The 20,797-nt window shown below is 45.2% G+C and overlaps 2 protein-coding genes across 2 annotated transcripts in view; both read left to right on the forward strand.

Moving 5' to 3' along the window:
- Positions 1-3,031, forward strand: part of LOC146178423 (uncharacterized) — a 77,475-nt gene extending 74,444 nt beyond the window's left edge. The window contains exon 21 of the mRNA XM_084579966.1: positions 2,757-3,031. Within this exon, the coding sequence (XP_084436092.1) occupies positions 2,757-3,031 (275 nt within the window). The remainder of the gene's footprint in view (positions 1-2,756) is intronic.
- A 10,791-nt stretch (positions 3,032-13,822) lies between these two features.
- Positions 13,823-20,687, forward strand: LOC146178425 (uncharacterized). Its single transcript, XM_084579967.1, has 4 exons — positions 13,823-14,113; positions 19,265-19,330; positions 20,482-20,582; positions 20,648-20,687. Exons 1-4 carry the CDS (start codon positions 14,003-14,005, stop codon positions 20,685-20,687), a joined length of 318 nt encoding a protein of 105 aa, XP_084436093.1. The 5' UTR covers positions 13,823-14,002.
- The last annotated feature ends 110 nt before the right edge of the window (positions 20,688-20,797 follow it).

Raw genomic sequence — 20,797 nt, forward strand, 5'->3', positions numbered from 1 at the left:
CTCTCTCTCATATATATATATATATATATATATATATATATATGTGTGTGTGAAGGAAAGAAGCCGACAATATAATTAAACACAAAGTAGAAGAAAAAACAACGTGTCGATGGTGGGTCGTGGGTTCGGTTCCCACCATCGGCACGTTGTTTTTTCTTCTACTTTGTGTTTAATTATATTTCCGCTAAACAGATTACATTACTAATTTCTGTGATTATCCAAGTAAACATTAGAAAAAAAAAAGACAAAGTATCATCCCCAACGCTTTCCTTGGCCTCGCCGACTGTTGGCTTCTTTCCTTCATGTATTATAACGAGTACCCTCATTTCCCCTTAACTGATCTGCATATATATATATATATATATATATATATATATATATATATATATATATATATATATATATATATGCTTGTACCATGGAACCTTTTTTTCCAAGTAGCCCTGCTACGTATGCGTGAAGCCTTCTCGGCCGCAGTTTTCGCCGGAATGCCATTGGAACATGTGGGGAGGACTTCACTACACGTGTGTAAGGGTCGGTGTTGGTACGCGGAAACGCGGTGGGCACACTCAAGCGTCAGCATTAGTGCCAGGTGGATAGCATCTATGCAGGCTATTGGAATGGCAGGCGAACAGTGTCTAACAACTGTGAGTCGAGGTTGCAACAACAAAGCCCGCGTATGGCAAAAGGGAGATGCACCTGCTTGGACGGGGTCGTTCCAGAAAAAAAAAAAAAAAAAAAAAGAGCACGAATGAAGGCCTGTGACGGTGACTTATCGAATACAGAGAAACGACAATGCCAAATTAGTATCGTCAACCATGGCGTTGGGGCGACCAGGTGCACAGTGCCAACGCGTAGGTGACACGAGTTTACGAAGGGAAGCGTTGAAAGGGTCGGAATTCGGCTATTTCCTCTCTCTGTAAGAGAGGGGCCTGGCTGAGACCCGGATTCAGCAGGCTAATATCCTTGCTGGGGTCACTGCCATTTGAATGCTTTGACTTTTGCTGCTCTTTGCTTGCATATGTGTCTCGCGAAAGAAATGTTCGTTCTAGGAAAGTCGGGAGGAGTGTGGTAAGCAACAGGCAACCAATTGTGGTCACGCTTGCTGCAATTTGTTATTGTTCAAATGTGGGCTCAGGGCCCAATCGAAGTTTGTGTGCAATGGCTTAACTCATTAGCTTCGGCTAGGCCAGGCTAGTCAGATCCATGTTGCCGAATCTTGATGTACTATATTGCAAAGTATATATATATATAACTTCAATCATCTCTTCGTTTACCTCATCAAGAAGTGCGTCTTCCATTTTTGTCGTCCTTCGCGTCACCGTCTTGGACAAGACCTGAAATTTACTACGTGCTTTTCCAGGAAACGACCACTCTCGCCTCATGGACGCAACAAACTGCTGCACAATAATTGTGTGCGGTGCTAGCATCTAGAGGTGGAGAACTCTGGGAAGACGAAGGAACACGTTTATTTCGCGGTCGATATAACAGCAGCTGTTAATCTGAGAACAAGAGGCCACGCTGGCTCAAAATAAGCACGCAGTTATCATTCTTTTTTGTGCTACAGATGAAGGGCTACGAAATTAAATCTGCCATTTGGCGGCTTCACTAGTCCGCAGCTCCATATATAAGGCATCATCTAGACAGCACCACGGAATACACAAGCGATAAACAGATAAAAACACTTCATCAATGCAAAATAAAAGAAAACGTCCCGAGCTAGATCAAACAAATGGCTAAATATTTCTTCCAATATTGGTAAGTCAGATTACTTACCACCCTCCTGAATAAAAAAAAAATGATATTGGCGTAGAGCGCACGTAAATGTATAAGGGATCCCTGCGGTTTCCCCTCTACCGAAATCGACTAAAGACCACTTCTGTTCAAGGTTAGCCCGTGTTTGCTAAATTATTCCGAATACAAAAATTTCTTAGATCAGTAGAAAACAAAACAATTCATAACCTGACTCAGCGCTGAATGGCGCAGGGACATGGCTTACAAACAACACGTTACTATTATTTTTTAATATCCATTTCCGCGACCTGTAAGCCTCCCAAAATACACTCGTTCCGGGATAATTCGTGGTAGTTGGCCATTTTTTTTTATTATTATTATTATTACAATGATGGGGTTGACGCGAAGGCGGTAAGATAATAGCATAGCCAATAGTGAGAAAGGAGACAGAAAGAAAGTTTCACAATTAATGCAGTTACAAATAATCTCTGGAGTCAGAAATAAAGTCTGGCCGCTGGCCAATTTTTATTCCTAGTACAGTTACAATCTATGTAAGAGGTAGAAAATACGGATTACAAGAGATAGCTAGAAGATAGCACATATGAACACAAAGACAAAGACACGGGGTAACCTGAATATAGCAAGGTACAGAGACACAGGCGAAAATGTTCAATCTTGATTTCCAGATTCCTGAGCACTTCTGGATTCGTCGGAATCAAGTGGTTTAAGGCTAGAAAGCAGGTGGCTAAGCTCCTCTACGGAGTCTGATACTTGCCCGGAAGCAGGACGACGATTAGCATCCCGCGGAATGTACACAGCGCGTTTTCGTGCTTGGGGACAAAAACGACTATCCTTGGCGGTGTCTAAGGATTGACAGCTGCAAAGGCTATCGAAGTACCCCTGCATATTCCGGAGCTCGTCTTGGCATATGCCGCCGTAAAATGTGCTCAAATAGAAGGCACGAAAGTTCTGCACCAACTCGCAAGGGTTATGCACGCTTTGAACCTTTTTCATTAAAAAAGGCGCTCCGTCTTTTGGACACAACATGCAGGCGTCCGCCGACCCATCAGCAGCGCACTTTGACGAATTCACGACCGCGTTCACACAACGACAGCACATGGTGTGGCCACACGGGAGAAATTTGGGGGTGGCTGAGAACGTCCCGCACGATGCGCACAACAAGAAGCCGAGCCCAGCTTTTGGAAATTTGCCCCACTCCTGGTCGAGGCAGGAGTCGACGCCACTGGGCATGTGCGAGGAGCTGCGCGTCCCTGGCGATCTCTTCTCCCCGCTGTGATCCCTGCGCTCGTACGGCATGAATGCGGAACGTCGTTGAAAAGTACGAAGATGACGGTCGTTCCTGCAACCCATCTTTTTCGGGCTGCTGGTATGGGTCCTGTGAGTAAGGACGACGCGTTTCTCTTCCATAACTGTTCAGGCTTGGCAACGATGTTCCTGCTCGATCAGCGCACGTACTGTGAAGCAGCTTCGTCGATCGCCGGGAGAACTACACGACGGCTACTTGCTTCCACCACTGCGCAGCAGGGAATTCACTAGGGGAAAACGACGACGCTCTCCTTGCTTCCTGTTCCTGCGATTGCTTGGCTTACTGTAAGGGGATGAGGGGGTGATTGTTTGCTACAGAGATTCCCGGAAACACGGGCAGTGATTCAGGCGACCGAAGCAGATAAAAAGCGGAAGACACGAGTGTGTGTACACAGGGCGGGTATCTGAAAGCGGGAGGCTTTTCAGTTTAGAAGCAGGGTCGCTGTTTGTAACCAGTTTTGGGCTAGGATGGGAACAAACAAAAGGGGGGGGGGGGGGGGTCTCAGTGCACCTGCACCCCTCCACTCCCTCGCAGGTTAAAGAAATTCTGTGGAAGGGTGCTTTGCGATTGCGCGCCCCAACCTTCCCAGTGTGTTAGGAGAGACACGTGCGTGGTCTTTATGTTTTTCCAGCACAGTGTGTTTTGTGCCTTGGTGCACAAAACTGTTATCTCGTCTTGAAGGAACAGACAATAGACGACATATCTGGCTTGTAGAAATCATTTATCAAGTGACCTCCCACCCATACTCGCGTCTGCGTGACTGCAGATTAGATTTTTGGATAAGACGAATCTGCGCTGGAATGCTGTGCCCACTGTCACTGAATGTTACTTTCAGAGTTCGTGATCTTCCGCTTGTTTTTCGACAAACGCTTCTTGCGGTTTGGTTTATTCTCATTTTTTTTTTTTAGCCTTAACAAGTCAGCCTGGTCAGACGGATAGAGTAGTAACTAGCGCATACAATCGCCAAAGTTAAAATAATCTTCACGACTAACAACACTTAATCAAAACGTTGATGACACATGTGAGCTTCACTATACTTCGTCTCACAAGATGTTTGCAGTACTAGGAAAGGCACAGGCACTCCCGTCCAATCAGGATCACGCGCTCTACAATAGGCAATTGTGCGCCTACACACCTATGGTCCCCCAAATTGGCGGAAGTGACAGTAGGAGCACAATTCTCTATTACAGTGGACAGAGGCGAGAGGCACTTATGAGCACAAATGCAAGGGTTCCTCTGCCTTTCGCAGTGCTGCAGATATATCGTGAGAAGTATAGAAGAGCTAAATTTTCTCGTGAACAGCAAATCTTTCAGAGGCAATGACCCTGAGTTATCGCTTACTCACAATTCACCCAAGCGGAAACGAGCAAGGCTTCCAATATTTCTCTTGAAGAGCTATTTTGTATGCGCCTGCGCAGGCAGGCTGGTTCCCGGCCGAAAACGTTTATCCCATAGAAATCTCTCTCTTTCTCTCTCGTCATTCCCTTTCCGAGCACTTTCATATTGTAAGAAACTTTAGTTAACTTCCCTGAAATGCGCTAATAGACCTCTCCCTGTTTGCAAACGATGTGACGTGTGCGAGGCTTGTGAAGACGGGGGCGCGCCTAAGGAAAACCAGCTTGGTGGGCAAAAGCGTCCTTTTCAGCCGGGTCTCCCTGCTGCAAGGAGTGGCGGGAAGCTGCCCGCTGCTGTGCACTTTTTGCTTCAAATCGTGCGTTAGCCATATTCAGATCTGGCACCATATGCAGCACTCCTTAGTACAGGTATTCATTAACAATTTTCCCTTGAAAAAGATGACAGTCTCTAAAAGCATGCAGGCAAATATTTTTGTTCCATGAACTGACATGGGCGGTTGCGGACGACCTGAAGTCCTACCAAACGCTCGAAACTCATAGGACTTAAGCACGCTGGAAAACGGGTAAATGCAGGCATATTACAGGCATCAATATTATTTACTTATTTATTTTTCACATGGATGGATGGATGGAATATATGAGCGTCCCCTTTGAAACGGGATGGTAGCAGTAGCTATCATGCTAATTTTTTTCCCTATATCTTAATTATTGTTTTAGATTGGTTACTATATCATCATTCTATTTATTGAATTTTTGTTTCTACATTACTAACATAATGTCACTTCTCTGCTTTTAAGCTACCAATCTTCTAGTCGTTTTTTGCTAGCTTCCACCGTTGGTTTATTCACCCGGCCACTGGTACCTGTCACAAAAGCGACTGGTGAGCCCCACGAAGCGTGGGAAGATGTGAGCGAAAACAGCAGCGCACGCGAGAGCTTCGTGCTTCACTGGATGATTTCCCTCCCAAGTACAGGCATTTTTAGTTTGTGTTATGTTCGGCCAGACAAATAAAAAATATTTCCACCCAGTCGTGTAATTCAATAACCTAAACTGTGTTACAAGGAAGCTAGCAATACCACGCGCATGAGTCCCGCCGTATGGAAAGTAAGAAAGCGCAATCTGTACCACATAATAATATTCATACAAGGCGTACAAACATTCATAAGTGATTCCAGTAAAACCGCTTTTCGCTTGGGACGCGATAGTCCTTGAACGCGCTATATAACGATTCCGTCAGGGGATGCGAGAGCCGTCTTGTGAGAGCTAGCTCCTTCAACATGGCCTGCTGAACTGGAATAAATTCAATGCCGAGCAAGAATCTAAAAGTGCTGCAATTGATCGTATGCCAACCGGACCTTTTAGAGCGCGACGCAGTCGGTAAGCATTCAGCAGGAATCGTTCGGAATAACAGCAAAGCAAAATAATAAGTGCTTGTTCGTTTTCCCAGAATTACGCGAGCGCTCGAGTATACCACAAAAAAAAAATGTACTTACTGTCAGGAACAATATCGAGGCCTGTCAGCGCATGACGTTTATCGCTGCGCTCTTTGCAGAGCTGAAAAACATATTTGGGCCATTTCTAGAGCGAAAAAAAAAAACACGTGCTGTTGGTCATCTTCGATCCAACATCGCGTCACACCACGCGAGAGCTTGACGGTATTGAAAAAACACAGCTAGTTGTCCCCAGACGACACGAAATCCTCCGCACCCCGCCACCGGCAGCGGAATGTTTTGCCCACCGGGCCAAGCCATATGGCGACCGCCCCATTCGCCCCTCCCGATACGTCATTCGTGACGTAGGCCAGGAGAGGTCTATTTGCTTTTAATCTCTAGAATGTGCATATGCATGTAATCATTGTGCAGATATTGACGCCACTGTTTAACGTCTTTTGTTCTTGCTTGCATCGCCAAGCACGTGCACGATATACTGGTACGTACAGAGAACTGAAATTATGATTTTATCTTGAGCTAGATAGATTGCGTTGTGGGGATGTACTTCGAGCTCTTTTGTTCGTAAGCGGTAAGCAATGAATAATGAGTGACGATGAATTGATGCTTTCTAGGTATTTCAAGAGCAGAACATTGAAGGCACTGCCAAATAGATGCAATAGAAACGTTGCGTTTGCAAGGAAGAGCGTTTTGGGTACATTTCTATGCTAATAAGATAAAGAAAGGAAATTAGATGTGACTCTATTTTTGTTAACCACATATGGTGTAAGAGACAGGCTGTTCTAATTTTGACGTCACTGCGCAGTTCACTGTCCGCGTTCCAATTAAAGCAGAACTTTGGCTTAGATGAGACCTTGTATGCTGAGCAGTATCTGCTTCAAAACCATGGAAAGTAATCAAAAGAAACATATTTTATTACACAAAGCGCAGTCCTGGAAGCTACAGCGTTAAATAATTATTTAAAGCTTATAGTGGTTCAGCCATCCCTGAAACAAGTTTCACGAGTTGCTGTTGCCGCTTCGATCTTGACATCACTGTTGAAGAAGCACGTGTTTTGTCATCCGCTTGTCTGGTTTTCCTATTAAGTTTCTTTTTGCGCTAATAACAAAGAATGTTAGTGAGCGTTTATTTGCGTCTCATCTCTTATTCGTCCTTGTATCGTTAGCACAGCTTTCTTTTGTTACAATCGTGAACCAACTATACCGACAAGTCCCGTTGATACAATTGTAGATCAATATGTCGTCGGTTTGGATCCTATCGCAAACTAGCCTCCAGCTTATCTAGCAGTTGTATGCTAAATAAGAACCGAAATGGTATGACACCACTGCGAAGACTGTGCAGAGAAAGCTTGCAGCACAATTTTTATACGAAAAAGTTTTAATCTAGCACTACTCGGAGGTTTGTTAGCGACACGCTAGAGTCTAATAGGTAGAAAGGCTGACGCCACAGGGCTGCCTGTCGTGCATGCCGCACCTGATAACGACAAGCGTCATAATTGCTATGGCAACCAGTGAGACTCAAGCAAGCTTTCTGTTCCGCTCTGACGATCGTAGAACTCCCTTGGGACGCTACAGAAAGGCTCTTCTGGAGGCAAGGCGCTCGAGTCTACCGAAAGTCCGGAAGCAAGCGCTATTGAAAATGGCTGCCGCTCTACAGAAGCTATTTAATGAAGCTGCATCTGTCGTATAAGCCGCCGTCGAGACCGCCTTTTTTTTTTTTTTTTTTGTCAGAACGCCTAACATCCGAGTTCTCTTTTAGTTCGTCACTTCGCTTGCAGGTGAGGATCGCTGTGATGAGCTGTTTTAATCGCGTAATCTCTGGACTAAAGTTTGAAACCTCTCTTTGTTATCTTTCTATCCAATATTAATTACCCAATAATGCCACTCATTGCCGTTTTAGAACAACGTGTCAATTGGCTTTTTAATAGCTTTGGTATCATGACAGCGTCTGGTATATTTTCATCATTATTATTAACGTCATTCTCTTAACTATATTCCGGTAGGCACTGTTATCTATTCATTTTTGTTGTAGCATCGTGGCATCTTAAAACATTTGTAAAAATTTTCCTTTTTTTTTTTTTTTCACTGAATGTTAACATAAGTTCTTCCGTCGGTAAGGCACACAAATAAGTGTCCAAAGCGCGACATTAGTTGAAGGCATATTTCCGTCGTTAACTGTGAGCCTAAAATCGTGTCCAATATTTATTGGCAAACAGCATCCATAGCTCGGAAAAAAGCTTTATCAGCCGTAAAATAAGTGCCATTCCGCGTAAATACCCCATAACCTATACTGTGTTTTTGCTAACCACTAAGGAACGTCGTTTATATGAGATTATAACAATAGGCGCCCATTCTAGAGCAAAATTTATGGCTCCATAACAAGTATCAAGACTTCCGCTGCTAAATACAAGGTGCATTCAAACGTTGGAATGTTTAGTTCGGCGGCTATAGAACCATTGTGCGCGATTAAGACAGGCCCCTTCGTTACCCAGTACTAACAGAGGATTATTGGAAAATTTCAACGTTGATTACTTCACCACAAAAGCTAACATTTTCGAGTTCAACTTTATTGTAGGCCCAGAACTATAATGGGACGTCAACTATGCCTAGCCATGTCAATCACCCTTTTAGCGTAGCATTCGGCGCATCTGCACCCTACCGTATCCGCTTAACCGATAGTGTAGCCCTATTAAAAAAAAAAAAAAAAAAAAAAAACATTTGGGGAGGAGCAGGAGCTCGGCTGGGAGCAGTGGCTGGGCAAGATTAAATTTCTTGGCCATGGCAGACGAAGCATTCTCATTTCCTTCACTTCCCCTTTGGCAACAAAACAAGATAATGATGACCATTTCATAGGCAATGGAGCGAAGCGGGGACGCAGTTATTCGCCTTGCCATATGAAAGAGGTAGCGAAAAAATATACTTCGCGATTAAAGAGAACGTTTATTTCAATTCAGTCTCAATAAGGTATTCAAAAAGTTGCCAGAATAAGGAACAAAAAAAGTGAACTAATATGAAAGCAATAATAGCCATCGAGAAATGCAAGACACTTGAAACTAAATGAAATGTGAAATGAATACAAATAAAACACAACTTCATATTTACTGAAAATGAGTAATAAAAATACAGTGTATCAAAATTAAAACGAAGCGAGAGAATTTAATGCTTAATCCACAGAATAAGGAAAATATTCAGGCAGAGGCCCGCAATTGCACATCAACGGAGATCAGAAAAACTGCTGCTATAGTTTGCGAGAATTCACGAGGGCTGAAGCTAAGGTGTCTCTTCTGTGGTCGCCTTTCCGATGTCGACGAAGGTGGGCTCAAAGATGGGCGCAGATATGGTTGCACACTGATCGTCACTGGCAGAGGAAGCGCCAGATGAGTGATGCTGCAGCTCACCGTCAGGCGGTTCCTTCAAGGTGTGACCAATTCCGCAAGCGGATTTTTCAGGGCTTGAAGAAGTGTCGGCCAGATTGCGTTCCGCAAGGTCTTGCTCTGTAGTCGCATGGGACACACTATTTTCCATGATTCTAGCATCCTCTTGTTTTTCGCTATGCCCAATAACGTCGGCGAGGAGCACTTCGGAAGAACATAACGTTTCCTCCGCAGTCTTATTATCAGCTGCTTCGGGCAGCGACGGCTGAACGGGGGCACTGCTGTCGCTTGCTGCATTCTCAACATACCGGGATGCGCAAATCGCATGTTGGAGTCCGGTGGAGCTGTGATGCCGCTGTGTGATATTTGTGGTGCTAAAGTCATTCCATCGGCACGGTAGGCACCTCATGGGACAGTAGGAACAGTGCCTCCTGCGATTCGGCTCCTCTGTGTACCGGAGATTGCTGATGTTCCTGCTGCAGCGGTCTCCATGGGGGCAGCCCGCGAGCATATTCTGCAGATGCTGGGCGTTGAACTCCAGACTCATGACGTCGTGCATGGTGAACTTGATTCGGTCTTCGGGGCAGGTTCCCACACCCCTTGCACCCACCTTGCCTTTGGCCTTTTCGATGAGAGCGTGCAGGCACTCGCGGCAAACGACGTGGCCGCACGGGATCATCCACTGGAACGGAAGCACCTCCCGGCACAGGAAGCACACCCGTGCCTCCATGAACAGATCCACGGAAAATGGCGAGCGGTATTCGTCGAAGTCGCGACTCGGCAAAGAGGAGCTTTGAGCCCAAAACGCCATTCTTTCAAAGTACTTTTTCACAGGCGCCGTGCGTGGATAGCCGAAAAGCCTGTGCGGGGACTCCACCACAAAGTCCACGAAAGACGTGCTAGGATCGCACACAGCGACGTGGATTCGGCGTACTTGATGAAACCTCGACACTCGCTTACCCGGAGTAGGAGATGAAGACAGCGGGTAGTGAATGGGGAGATTGAAAGAGCACGTGTTGGTGACTGGTGTCGTGATCACTGACACCGCTGACACTTTATATCATGCGCAGACAGGAGGCGAGGAGGCAAGAGATTCGCCAGACAGTGACGTCTGAGACTGTGGGGGATTGGGCTCTATCTAGATGGCATAGAAAAATAAAAGGAGATTAGAAATCAGTGAGAAGCCATGCGATGGGAAGGAAATGGGCTGGTGAAAGAAAAGATGCCAGAGGTTCCATTCCATAAGGCGGGGCCATTCTTTTCGTTTGAGCCATGTTATCACTGATAAGGTTTTGTACTCCCACGCTCTATCTCTCTGCAGTCATTTTCTCTGTGGCCTATCCCATTATTTATTCTCCTACACTTCCTTCTAGTTTCAACAAAAATAGACCTTTCATGCCTCAAACCTTTGATGTCACCTGGCTCTCTAGTGTGAACACCTAATCAGCAATATGACAGATGTTGCTAATTGTGAATATTTATTATATGCTGCGAAGAAGGCACGAGTACAAATGGAAACCTAGGACTATGAAATATGCTGTGAATATTTTGTTCTGGGGAAGGCGAGGGAGGGGAAAGGGGGGGGGGGGATAGAGAGGTATCGCTAGAGCCGTTTCGCCTTCTCTCAGCGAAGACATATTTTTCGGCTGGCATTGGAGCCATGTGGTGCGCTTGGAAGACTGTCTAATGGTGAAGGCTTATCTTAAGTGGACGATGAATCGGCAGTGCACAGACTGGGTGTAAATGTGACACATTCGTACCAAGTAGTAAATACAGGCTTACTTCATTCCGATAGTGTATCGATTACAAGAGAAAGGTTTAATCGCCAGAAAGGCAGAAAAACCTGTGTGACATTAATCTTTCTTAAGCTACTGCATCGAAAGAATGCTGATAAGTTGAAAGCGGGTTATCAGTAATCACTGGTGACGCTATTTATACCATGTCGTCACCAGCGATAGTGATAAGCCACTTTAAACTTTTCAGCATCCTTTTGATGCAGATTAGCTCGAAAACGATTTATATCACACCGACCTTTCTGCCTATATTAACGATATCAGGAGTAACAATTTCGAGCAAAAAATAAGACGTGCCCAATTCAGGGCAAATAGGGTCCCAACTTAGACAGAAGAATATATTACAGTGTGCCATGTGCCTGAGTCATTCGAAACAGCTGTCAAGAAGTGAGGCAAGGATCACTCTCCACACTGAAGATGAAACAAGGAGATAAAAATTCTGTTGTACTAAGTTATACCACTTTGTAACTGCATACTGTGGCTGCATACCACCATAGGCTTCCTATCAAGGTCGCATTGAGGTCACCAACCCCGCGTGTGAAACCAGACGAATCCTCTCCGTGTGACCTTTCTAAGAACACCCCGCAAATAAATGTCATGCAAACACCTCATTATATCGTGTTATTGATTGAATTATGAGCTGCTGTTGCCTTCACATCGAGTTTTGTGCCATTATGCAACGGTAGTGTTTGCAGATCCTTACACGTTTGTCTGCATGCAACCATGCATCCCTTCGGCTCATTGAGCTGGTGGCACTGCCACCTCGCGTTGATCGAAATTCCGAGGAGGCGACTTCGAAGCAGTGCAGATGCTTCGAAACGCATAGATGTGACTAATGGGCTGGTGGCGTCGCTTCTATCCAGCAAATAGGAGTCATCTCACCAAATGCCACATTTACCTTGCTAAGGTGTTCAGTTGTAAAGGAACAGAAAGAAAAAGGACAGGGAGTTTCTTTTCGCGCATGACAGCACGCACTTTTTGGGGAGTAAATTTTCGGGTCACTCTATAAGGGTAAGGGGGCAGTTAAAACGCCTCTTCAAGCAGCGATCACAAATACTGTGACTGGCGCAGAATAGGCAACAAAAATTTATGGGACTCATTAGCGCCGCGTTGAATGGCATTACACGACCACGTATATATATAATGTCTCCCATCTGCCGATCCCATAGCGGATCCTCGTCCATGAGGTAATAATTTCCTTATCGCTTAATCACCAATTAATGGTATTGCGCATCTAGTATGTCGCACATACACTGATTACCATACCATGATAAGCTGCGATAATACGAAAGAGATCCCCCCTCCTTTGACACGACAGACGGAATCGCTAGAGTCCGTGAGCGGACGAGCATGGCGTGACCCGACGCAACTGGCTCCGTCCCGTCCTTTGATAGCGCAGTTTTCGTAAGCCAAAAACAGGCGCGCATATTTCGTCTCTCAAAATGTAGGGGTGGTCTGCATGTATTTCTTTAACAGAACTAGATCTTTTAAGTGGGGCAATTGTGGTATTTTTGTTTTTTTTTTTCTTTTAACACAAGGGGAGCGCTTTAACAGTGTAAACAATATGGTGCCTCGATGCATGCACGCTCATCGAGTCACCCTCAAAATTACCGCGTGCTTAGTTTAGAATGCAGTCAGTAAAGCTGTGGTATGTTCTAGAATTGAGAAGTGAGCGGCCTGCTGGCGGAGAGTTGGTCGTTTGAGCGATGACCGCTTCGTGCGGCATGAGAGGGCGCTGCTCAGCGCAACCGGTGCAACCATGAAAGCAGCGTTGCTTAAGCGCGATGTTTCCGTTCGAATCGGACGACACTTCCGGTATTGTTATTAAACTAAAAATTTGCCCAAATGCATCTTGATTCAGTTCATCATCGCTTCACCTCGTTTTTTTGCAATCAAGGGGCGACATTGCAGCAAAAGAGAACGGCGGCGTGCTAACTGAGAACCGCGATTAGCGTCAACCGCGGTGAATTTCAGGAACGTCGGTTGGGCGTGACCACAATATTAAGCCCGCCATGGTTAAGAATAGTTACCTGCCATGGCAACTCAGTTCGTTCAACCTCCTTTAGCTTGTAACAGACATGATCACTCTAGGGCAGAGTCAGCGGTGCACAGAAGGGGGTTCGGGAACGATGTGGTGGCGACAGTGTCGTAGGAGAGCGACAGTAGATAGCTGACATCATTTCCGTACCGTTTACCGTGTTAACTTCCGACTCTGAGAGCTATAAAGTATTTAATTCCTACAAATAAAGTTTAAGCTTACGTCGACTTCTGAAAAAAACAAAAAAAGCAAAGGACACCAATTACTGACTGAAGTGCCGAAAACCGCGCGTCGGTAGAGAAGAGGTGTGTGAACGATCGCGGTCATGAAGACGTTAGAAGCCAAATTTTGACTGTAGGTAAATGTGTAAGATTTCAAGAGAAGGTGAGTGGACCAATTTTGCAGTGCACGAGATAAGTGGTGACATCAACTCGCCGTGCATGGTGAGCACTAAGGTGCTCACCATGCATTTGTGAAAACAGTGACTACAGACGGCGTTTTCTGTTGACAGACCTTTGTTCTGTTTTCGAGATAGCTTGTCTCACGTTTAATTTTTTTGTCTTTGCAATGCGCAACAGCTTGGCGCAAGTAGAAACGCCCCCCCCCCCCTTTTTTTCATTTTTTTTTTTCTGGAGCGTCTGAAAAAACAATGTGCGCTACCTATGATCCGTCACCTGTGACAAAGTATATATATATATATATATATATATATGTTTTTCACTTTCCTCGTGTGCGTCCGCACCACTACGTCCTGAGAGCCGTTATCAAGCGATTAACCAGCGCACCCTACTAGTTATTCGCGATGCCGAACACCTTTATTGTCACGTGATTGTTCCCGTACAAAACGAGTGCGCAAAACGGGGCAGTTCTCATTTGCTTCGCCGTCGAGTTGGCAAACGTGTGTGCTCCAGCTCGTGGCCTTGTAACCGAGAATATGGATTCGCCACAGAAAGCAGAGACGTTAGTCCAGGAAGGTGACATAATGAAACTTCTGTCCATCTTCGCGACAAGCGTGTACGACAGCACTACCAACGACCCCGAAAAGGTGAGAGAGAGTCCCAACTTCTCGAGCGAGGCGCTGATTTTTTTTCACCCTGTGGCCTCCCGTAAAATATGCTCATAGCCGGTCCTGGACCCGCTTTCAGTGTGGCGTGGCAGTGTGGTTTGTTTTCGCCCGCGCTAGTAAGGAAGAGTATGTTGCGGTCAGTGATATATAGCCGTTGCATCTGTCTGAAGGACTGTCAGTTTTGTGTGCTGCCGCGGACGACACCCTCTTGATAAATGAAGCGCCGAGCCTGACGTTCCGTGTTCGTTTCTTGTACAAATGTGACCGTCCCGTAAGCTCTATTTTAAAAAAATCCGCGTTCTGGAGGATCAAGGATGAATACACGCTTTAATCTGCAACTGCTTAGAACTGGCTATTAGTGAAGTCTTAGTGAACATGTGCTCGCGTCAACTGAATAACAGCTGTGATGCAGGACAAATTGCGGCTTTTTTTTTTTTCATCACCAAAAAATGTTTTCGTTTGGTTAATAGAGTTCACCCTCTCGAAACTACCCGGACTTTTCACTTCGACTCCGTTCGGTTTCGAATATTACGCCGGTCAATGCGGTGTTTTTGTTTCACTCGCGTTACTCGGATGCAATTCGAGAAAGGCAAAAAAAAAAAAAAGCGGCGTGTGCCCTTTGAATCGGCACATGTCATTCGAATTACGCTGCGTTGAACCCTTTTCGTCTGCCACACACGTCCTGCATATGCTTTCGCGCTAGCTGCTTTAAAGGGGTTATTAAGGGTAGAACAAGAGAAAGATTGCTGCACAGTATGAAAGAGCACTGAGCAAGGGTGGAGGGGCAGTTGGTTTTGAAATTTCGCTTTTGAAGAAAATCAAGTGAGAGGGAGGGGGGAAGAAGCAGGGAAAGGGTTGAAAGAATGCTTGTTTAGTATGCATTTCTGAGCCTGTAACCGATGTTCCAATGGCGTGAAAAACAACATAAAAGACCGCAGCAGCAGGAAAAGCTACAATGTGGGGTGGATGATGAGTCAGCACTTAAGTAAGGTTCAATGCTGACGCTCCTTTCTTGAAAGAAGACAGGGTCCTGATAAAGATTACAGCTGCAACGAAACAGTTCATCAGTTCGGAAAGCAAGAACCATCACTGCCTATGAAAGAAAAGTAGATTCAATTTAACACATATTGCTTCATTTTTACACGAAAGCAGGCTCTATAAAATACGTTACTTATCGGTGCCATTACTGCTGTTCGCGAATAGCTTTGACATAAAAGGTATGCCGAAACTTGATACAGCATGCTGTAAAATCAAGGGCAGTTTCCGCATACATCGCGGCCTGAGCTGGCTAAAGCAATGCTTAAGTAAATCAAAGCGATGAGGTTTGAATCCGAGACCGTATAGTGCATTACTTTGTCATTGTCCCTGTTATTCATCACTTTGATTAGATTATAATGGCCCCGCCGCTCTGGTGAAAGCGACTCTGATCCGGCAGCAGTAGCAATGGCATCCTTTACATTCCTCGCTTCATCTGCGGAGCCCCAAATGATATAGATCCGCCAAGGTCATCTTGTATCTTTACGAATAATTTGTCATATATAGGCTGGCGGTAGCTTTTCGCAGTGCAGATTCGCATGGTATGTTCTTGCACTATATTTCTCTGAGAACTGTTTAAATGACACAATTTCTTTATTTCTCTTTATGGAATCTTCTCGGCCACTAATACTGCCGCAAACCGTTCAAATATTTTGTTCTTTTTCGACAGCCGCAATCATACGGCCTTATCCCTGCGATCTCAGAGCACGAATCGACGATTCTGTATTTGTTTGTTCATGCTCATTATCGCGAGACGCAGTCTTATCATTTTCTTTGTCGCGGGAGATGTGCCGGAACGTACCTCGAGGATCCCAACCACTTGCGTATGTTTCTAGAATGTTCCAGGTTATGCCAGTCAGTTTGAGTCATTGAAGAATTTGGCGCCCAAAAAACCACATACCTCCTTGTCGTACCTAAGTAACTCCGAAAAGAAATTTTGCAGGCTTTCCATTATGAGCAGATAGTACGGCACCTCGAGATGGTATGCACGTTGCATCGGATCTAACACTGGTACGTATTACTGGCCGTGGTTATCTGCCCATTACGTGAAAACGTGCCGTGAGTGCCCCTATCAGACCAGCTGCGCTACTCAACCTCATACCACCCTCCGACCAGACCCTTTCAACAAATTAGGACAGATCTAATGGCACCGTCACCAGGATTTTTGTTCAACGAATTCTCTTGTAACACGGCGCCCCAGAAGTGCTCATCACGGAACAGGGAACAGCATTTACGGCGGAGCTGACGCAAGCCACTTTGACCTACAGTTGTATAAGCCATCGACGTACAACAGCGTACCATCCCCGGACCAACGGACTTACCGAGCGCCTCAGCGAAACAGCCCACGACAACGCTCGATGCAATGCTGCCGCACGTAACCGACGAGGAGAACCTGGGCGACGCCGCCTACCTTCAGCATGCAGAGGAAGCTCGACGACTAGCCCGGCTGCGCATAAAAGACCAGCAACACGCTGATGCCCGACAATGCAACTTACGAAGCAGAGTACAGGCTGACAGTTCAAGGATTCGTCTAGGTTTCTTCACTGCTTTTAAAATGAACGTTGACGGACGCCACGGCTATTCGTAGATGGACGACCGCAGAGCACGTTTGCTGCTATCGCCGCCGCCGATTGCTTAGTTCTTTTGTGAGCGCAAGTCAGTCCAATGAAGAGTTGATTTCAGTGAAATTTTAAGCCTCTTCATTTGTCGCCAACAACCTTGTCACCGCAACATGACAATACTACGCATAAATCGGCGTAGAAATAATCCGCAAACCGTAAAACTGGGTGAGTTGGTGAACGTATATTACTTTAAACAGCTCGAAAAAGAAGACAGAACAAGACTCGCACAAAGCACTATGAACTCAAATTCTGTTAGGAAGCACTGTTATACCTCTGTCACACGAGCAGATTTAATGTCATTCGAATCGAATGTCATTCGATGCATCGAATGTCATTAGGTTTCTTTCGATGCTACACGGTAAAATATAATGTCATTCGCAAATGGTGGCAATCACGATCAGCTATAAAAAAATGCTGCACTTAAGGAACATCAGCGCGCATAAAAGGCGTTTGAAATCACTGCGTAACATTTTAAAGCTGATCAAAACATTCCTGTACGATAATTCAAGCGAAAAACATTACTTTTGACTGTGCAGTAGGATTTTAGCCATAAAAATCCAAGCCAAGTATCGAGTCACCCACAAACCGATAAATGTAAACAAACAATATGGCTGAACACAGCGGAGCGCGGATACACAGTGCGAAGACGCACGGAGAGACGTAGAGTATGCGATTGGCGTCCAAACTGTGAGGGGCTCAGTCAAAACTTTAACTTAGTCCCGAGATAAACATACGGGGAGATGCGGCTACCAAGGAACACAGCCCAATATGATCGTGAGTCGCTGCCATGACTGGACCACTGCTGTGACCGAGAGTAATGCCGTTCCACGAGAGCTTGCAGTGCTAGTAATTTTACACCTAAATTAACAGGTTTTAAAACAAAACTTTAGAAATATAACTTTTAAATTTCAATGTGCACAGAATATGTTGCTGGGTTACTTGTTTCCGCTGCGTATCTGGCGTCAAGAGTACTCATTCGGTTCGCGATCGAATGCGAATGAGTTCCCCAAACTCATTCGATGAAGAATGTCATTCGAACCTAATGACATTAAATTTTCTCGTGTAGCACGACAATAATGACATTAGATGCTAATGTCATTCGATACGAATGACATTAAATTTGCTCGTGTGACAGTGGTATTACTATCGCTCTTAAGGCTCTCGTTAACAGTCTCCTTGATGCTGAGGCATCTGGCGTTGGGAGCTTGCCTAATGACCGACAGATTTTTCGTGCATGCTGGTCCAAATGACACTTCGTTTCGCAAGTAATAATATAGGATCAAGATATAAAAAATATAGAATACAGGCTGAAATACTACAGGACGCAAAGAGCTGGGAATTCAGAGTGTAATACAACACAAGATAATTTCTCAAATATTAACAAAAGCGGACAGCTTTCTTAAATAACGGGTGCTCAATGAAAAACTTGATGGCCACTGCACAAACTGCATTGGGAAAATTCGAAAGAGTCAGCCCTGCCGTGACGTTGACTTCTAGTTAACGACTTTCTGCGTCTACTTTCCAACTCCGTTAAGATCCAGCATCCACACTTCGGCCTCCAACGCTACCACTCGAAGATATGTACTTTTTCAGGACTGAGACGTCGGTGTCTCGTGCCGTCCAGGATAGTTTGGAGCAGCTTTCTGATTGGCTGAATACGGGGGCGCATATTTCTGTGCGCCCGCCTGCTTCCAAGGAAATGGACCCTGCGTGTTATGGTTGATCGATGGCGAATGGACTCTGGAGGTCGACGACACGTCGCCTGGCGACCATTCGCCAATTTTCTGATATTGTGAAGCAGAAAATCCGTCATCAGCGTTGTGAGCGAAAATTTTCTAGCATGGCGCTGGCGGGCGGCAGCTGGCAGCTGACATGACCATGTGCTGATTCGTCGATGATTTGTGAAACTTAATAAGATCACATATAAAATTTTAAAGGAGCTGCCACCTTGGTTTGCTCATTTTAGGTGGGCAGGTTGAATAAGGCGAAAACTGTAGCGCTCGGAAGCACTAGTCTTCACAATGAACAACCAACTCTCCCAATCTGCCACCCTCATCAAGGTGGAATAACAATCCATTTTCCAGTGCTCTTGGATGCCGCCTCATACTACACCTGGCTACGCAGGTACATTCGCACGGCTTGGTTAAAGCGGGGCTTTATATGTCAGGTGGTCGCCTACGCTATCTCGCCACGCCCTTAGCGGCGGAGCTTAGGTGGCCCACATAATATTTGGTGGGAAAAATCGTTCCACATGTGTTGCCCTTGAGTAAGCTGTAGACACGCCGAACATGAACATGAAATGAAAATGAACATGAATGAACATGAAAATCCTCCAACGTGTGCCATTATGGGACCCACAGCAGGGCACTTCATGACACCTCAAAAGCAGTTAGCAGGACCCTCATTCATGCTAACCGGCGTGCAAACTTTGCAAAGACGGCCGAACGATGATCTCTTTCTTCTTGTGTCCTAGATGCTGGAGTATGCTGAAATTGAACAGAAGTGCGTGCTGATGTTCGCCAAGGACTACGAAGTCAGGGTAAGTAAAATACTACCCTGAGTATACTAGGGAACTTGTCATGTTTTCTTCTTTTCTTTTTTTTTTTTTTTTTGGTGACGAGAAAACCGCTGTGTGGAAATAGCTACTCGCCCCTTTTATATTTCTTTCATTACTTCACTGGCTCGAATTTCATTTTATGTCGATGGTACCCAGACATCATTAATGCCAGTTTAATAATGGTCATGTTGATTTATAACATCTGTTACGAATGCATGAACCTCGCCACACATAGCACTTATTTATACTGTTCTGTGCCTTGTCTGTGGTGCTTTAAACGCATTCCTAGGAATCCCTGTACTGCGTGTTTCTTCCACGTAGTTACGCTTTAAACCACTCGTGCGTCCTGCAGCGGCTGGTTAAAGCAACCGTAATTATAACGAGTGGTGACCACGGAGTAAAGCCATCTAGGCGGCCAGGAGCAATATTGGGTGGCCAATTTCGCATAACATATCTCCATAACAAAATGTTCAGATTTAGGTCTGCGAGACGAATAAAAATCTGCAGGTCCATACTTTACGGCCTGATCGTAGTTTTTTTTTTTCGAGACATTTAATTGCAAATCAACTGTAGTCATTGCTGAGTCTTTCTCTCAACACTCGCAACAATTTCCGCTGTGGCTGACAAATGAGCAAAGGGCCAATATTTTCGTCTCGGTTATTCTCCTTAGTGTAAACAAAACTTAAACCCTCGCAATACACACAGGTGAGAAATACAGCTACGTTCGTTTGTTTATTCAGAAATGTTTCTAATTTTCCACGATTTAGGTTCGCGCCACGAAGTGCCGTTTCTTCTATCCCTTTGCAATAAGATTCTTTATCGGCACTCGATGAGATTTTGGCTGGACATTGGGCTGGGGCATTTATATAATCCATTTAAGTATACGTATGCTTTCTAAAGATGTGTTCCTAAGTGGCGCATATGGGGGAATGTAATGTCGAGCTTCCCAGAGATATTCGTGCCAGTCGCACGCGCCATATCTTTCACATACCATGGGCACAGCATTCTGTGTGCGATTAAGAGCAACTGTTTGTACTAAGACACGTTCGAAGAATACAGTACAAGTGCTGGCCTTCCCGTGGACGCATCAACCTCATTCCTTCAATAATTATATCTTCTTTTCCTTTCATCAGTTAATTGACAATGAACAAGGTTCCCTCAGCGCCACGTATCCCGGCAGGATTGTGTCCCTGGCTCTTTCCAGCAATGGTGCCGACGATCAGACTGCTAAGAGGCAAGTTAAAGACCATGCCCCTTTGCGGTTCTTGCCTTTAATAAAATCCAGACCTCTTCCTCTAGCACCAGGAACGAGAACATGACATGTTTGGTGATGCTTTGATGATGTGGATCTCAAAATAACGGCTTGAGAGGCTAGTTGGTGCATCATCATATTCAGATATGTGGCGCAAACAAAGACAAACACAGGAGAAGATCCACAACACACGCGCA

This window comes from Amblyomma maculatum, chromosome 9 (genome assembly GCF_055883805.1).
Source record: "Amblyomma maculatum isolate TAMU_Amacu chromosome 9, ASM5588380v1, whole genome shotgun sequence".
NCBI classification, from domain to species: domain Eukaryota; kingdom Metazoa; phylum Arthropoda; class Arachnida; order Ixodida; family Ixodidae; genus Amblyomma; species Amblyomma maculatum.

Excerpts from the sequence above, each read along its gene's own strand:
- LOC146178425 (XM_084579967.1), top strand. The coding sequence starts at position 14,003 with ATGGATTCGCCACAGAAAGCAGAGACGTTAGTCCAGGAAGGTGACATA. Across the intron at positions 19,331-20,481 it reads CCAAGGACTACGAAGTCAGG|TTAATTGACAATGAACAAGG; the intron begins GTAAGTAAAATA and ends TCCTTTCATCAG. Across the intron at positions 20,583-20,647 it reads GACGATCAGACTGCTAAGAG|CACCAGGAACGAGAACATGA; the intron begins GCAAGTTAAAGA and ends CTCTTCCTCTAG.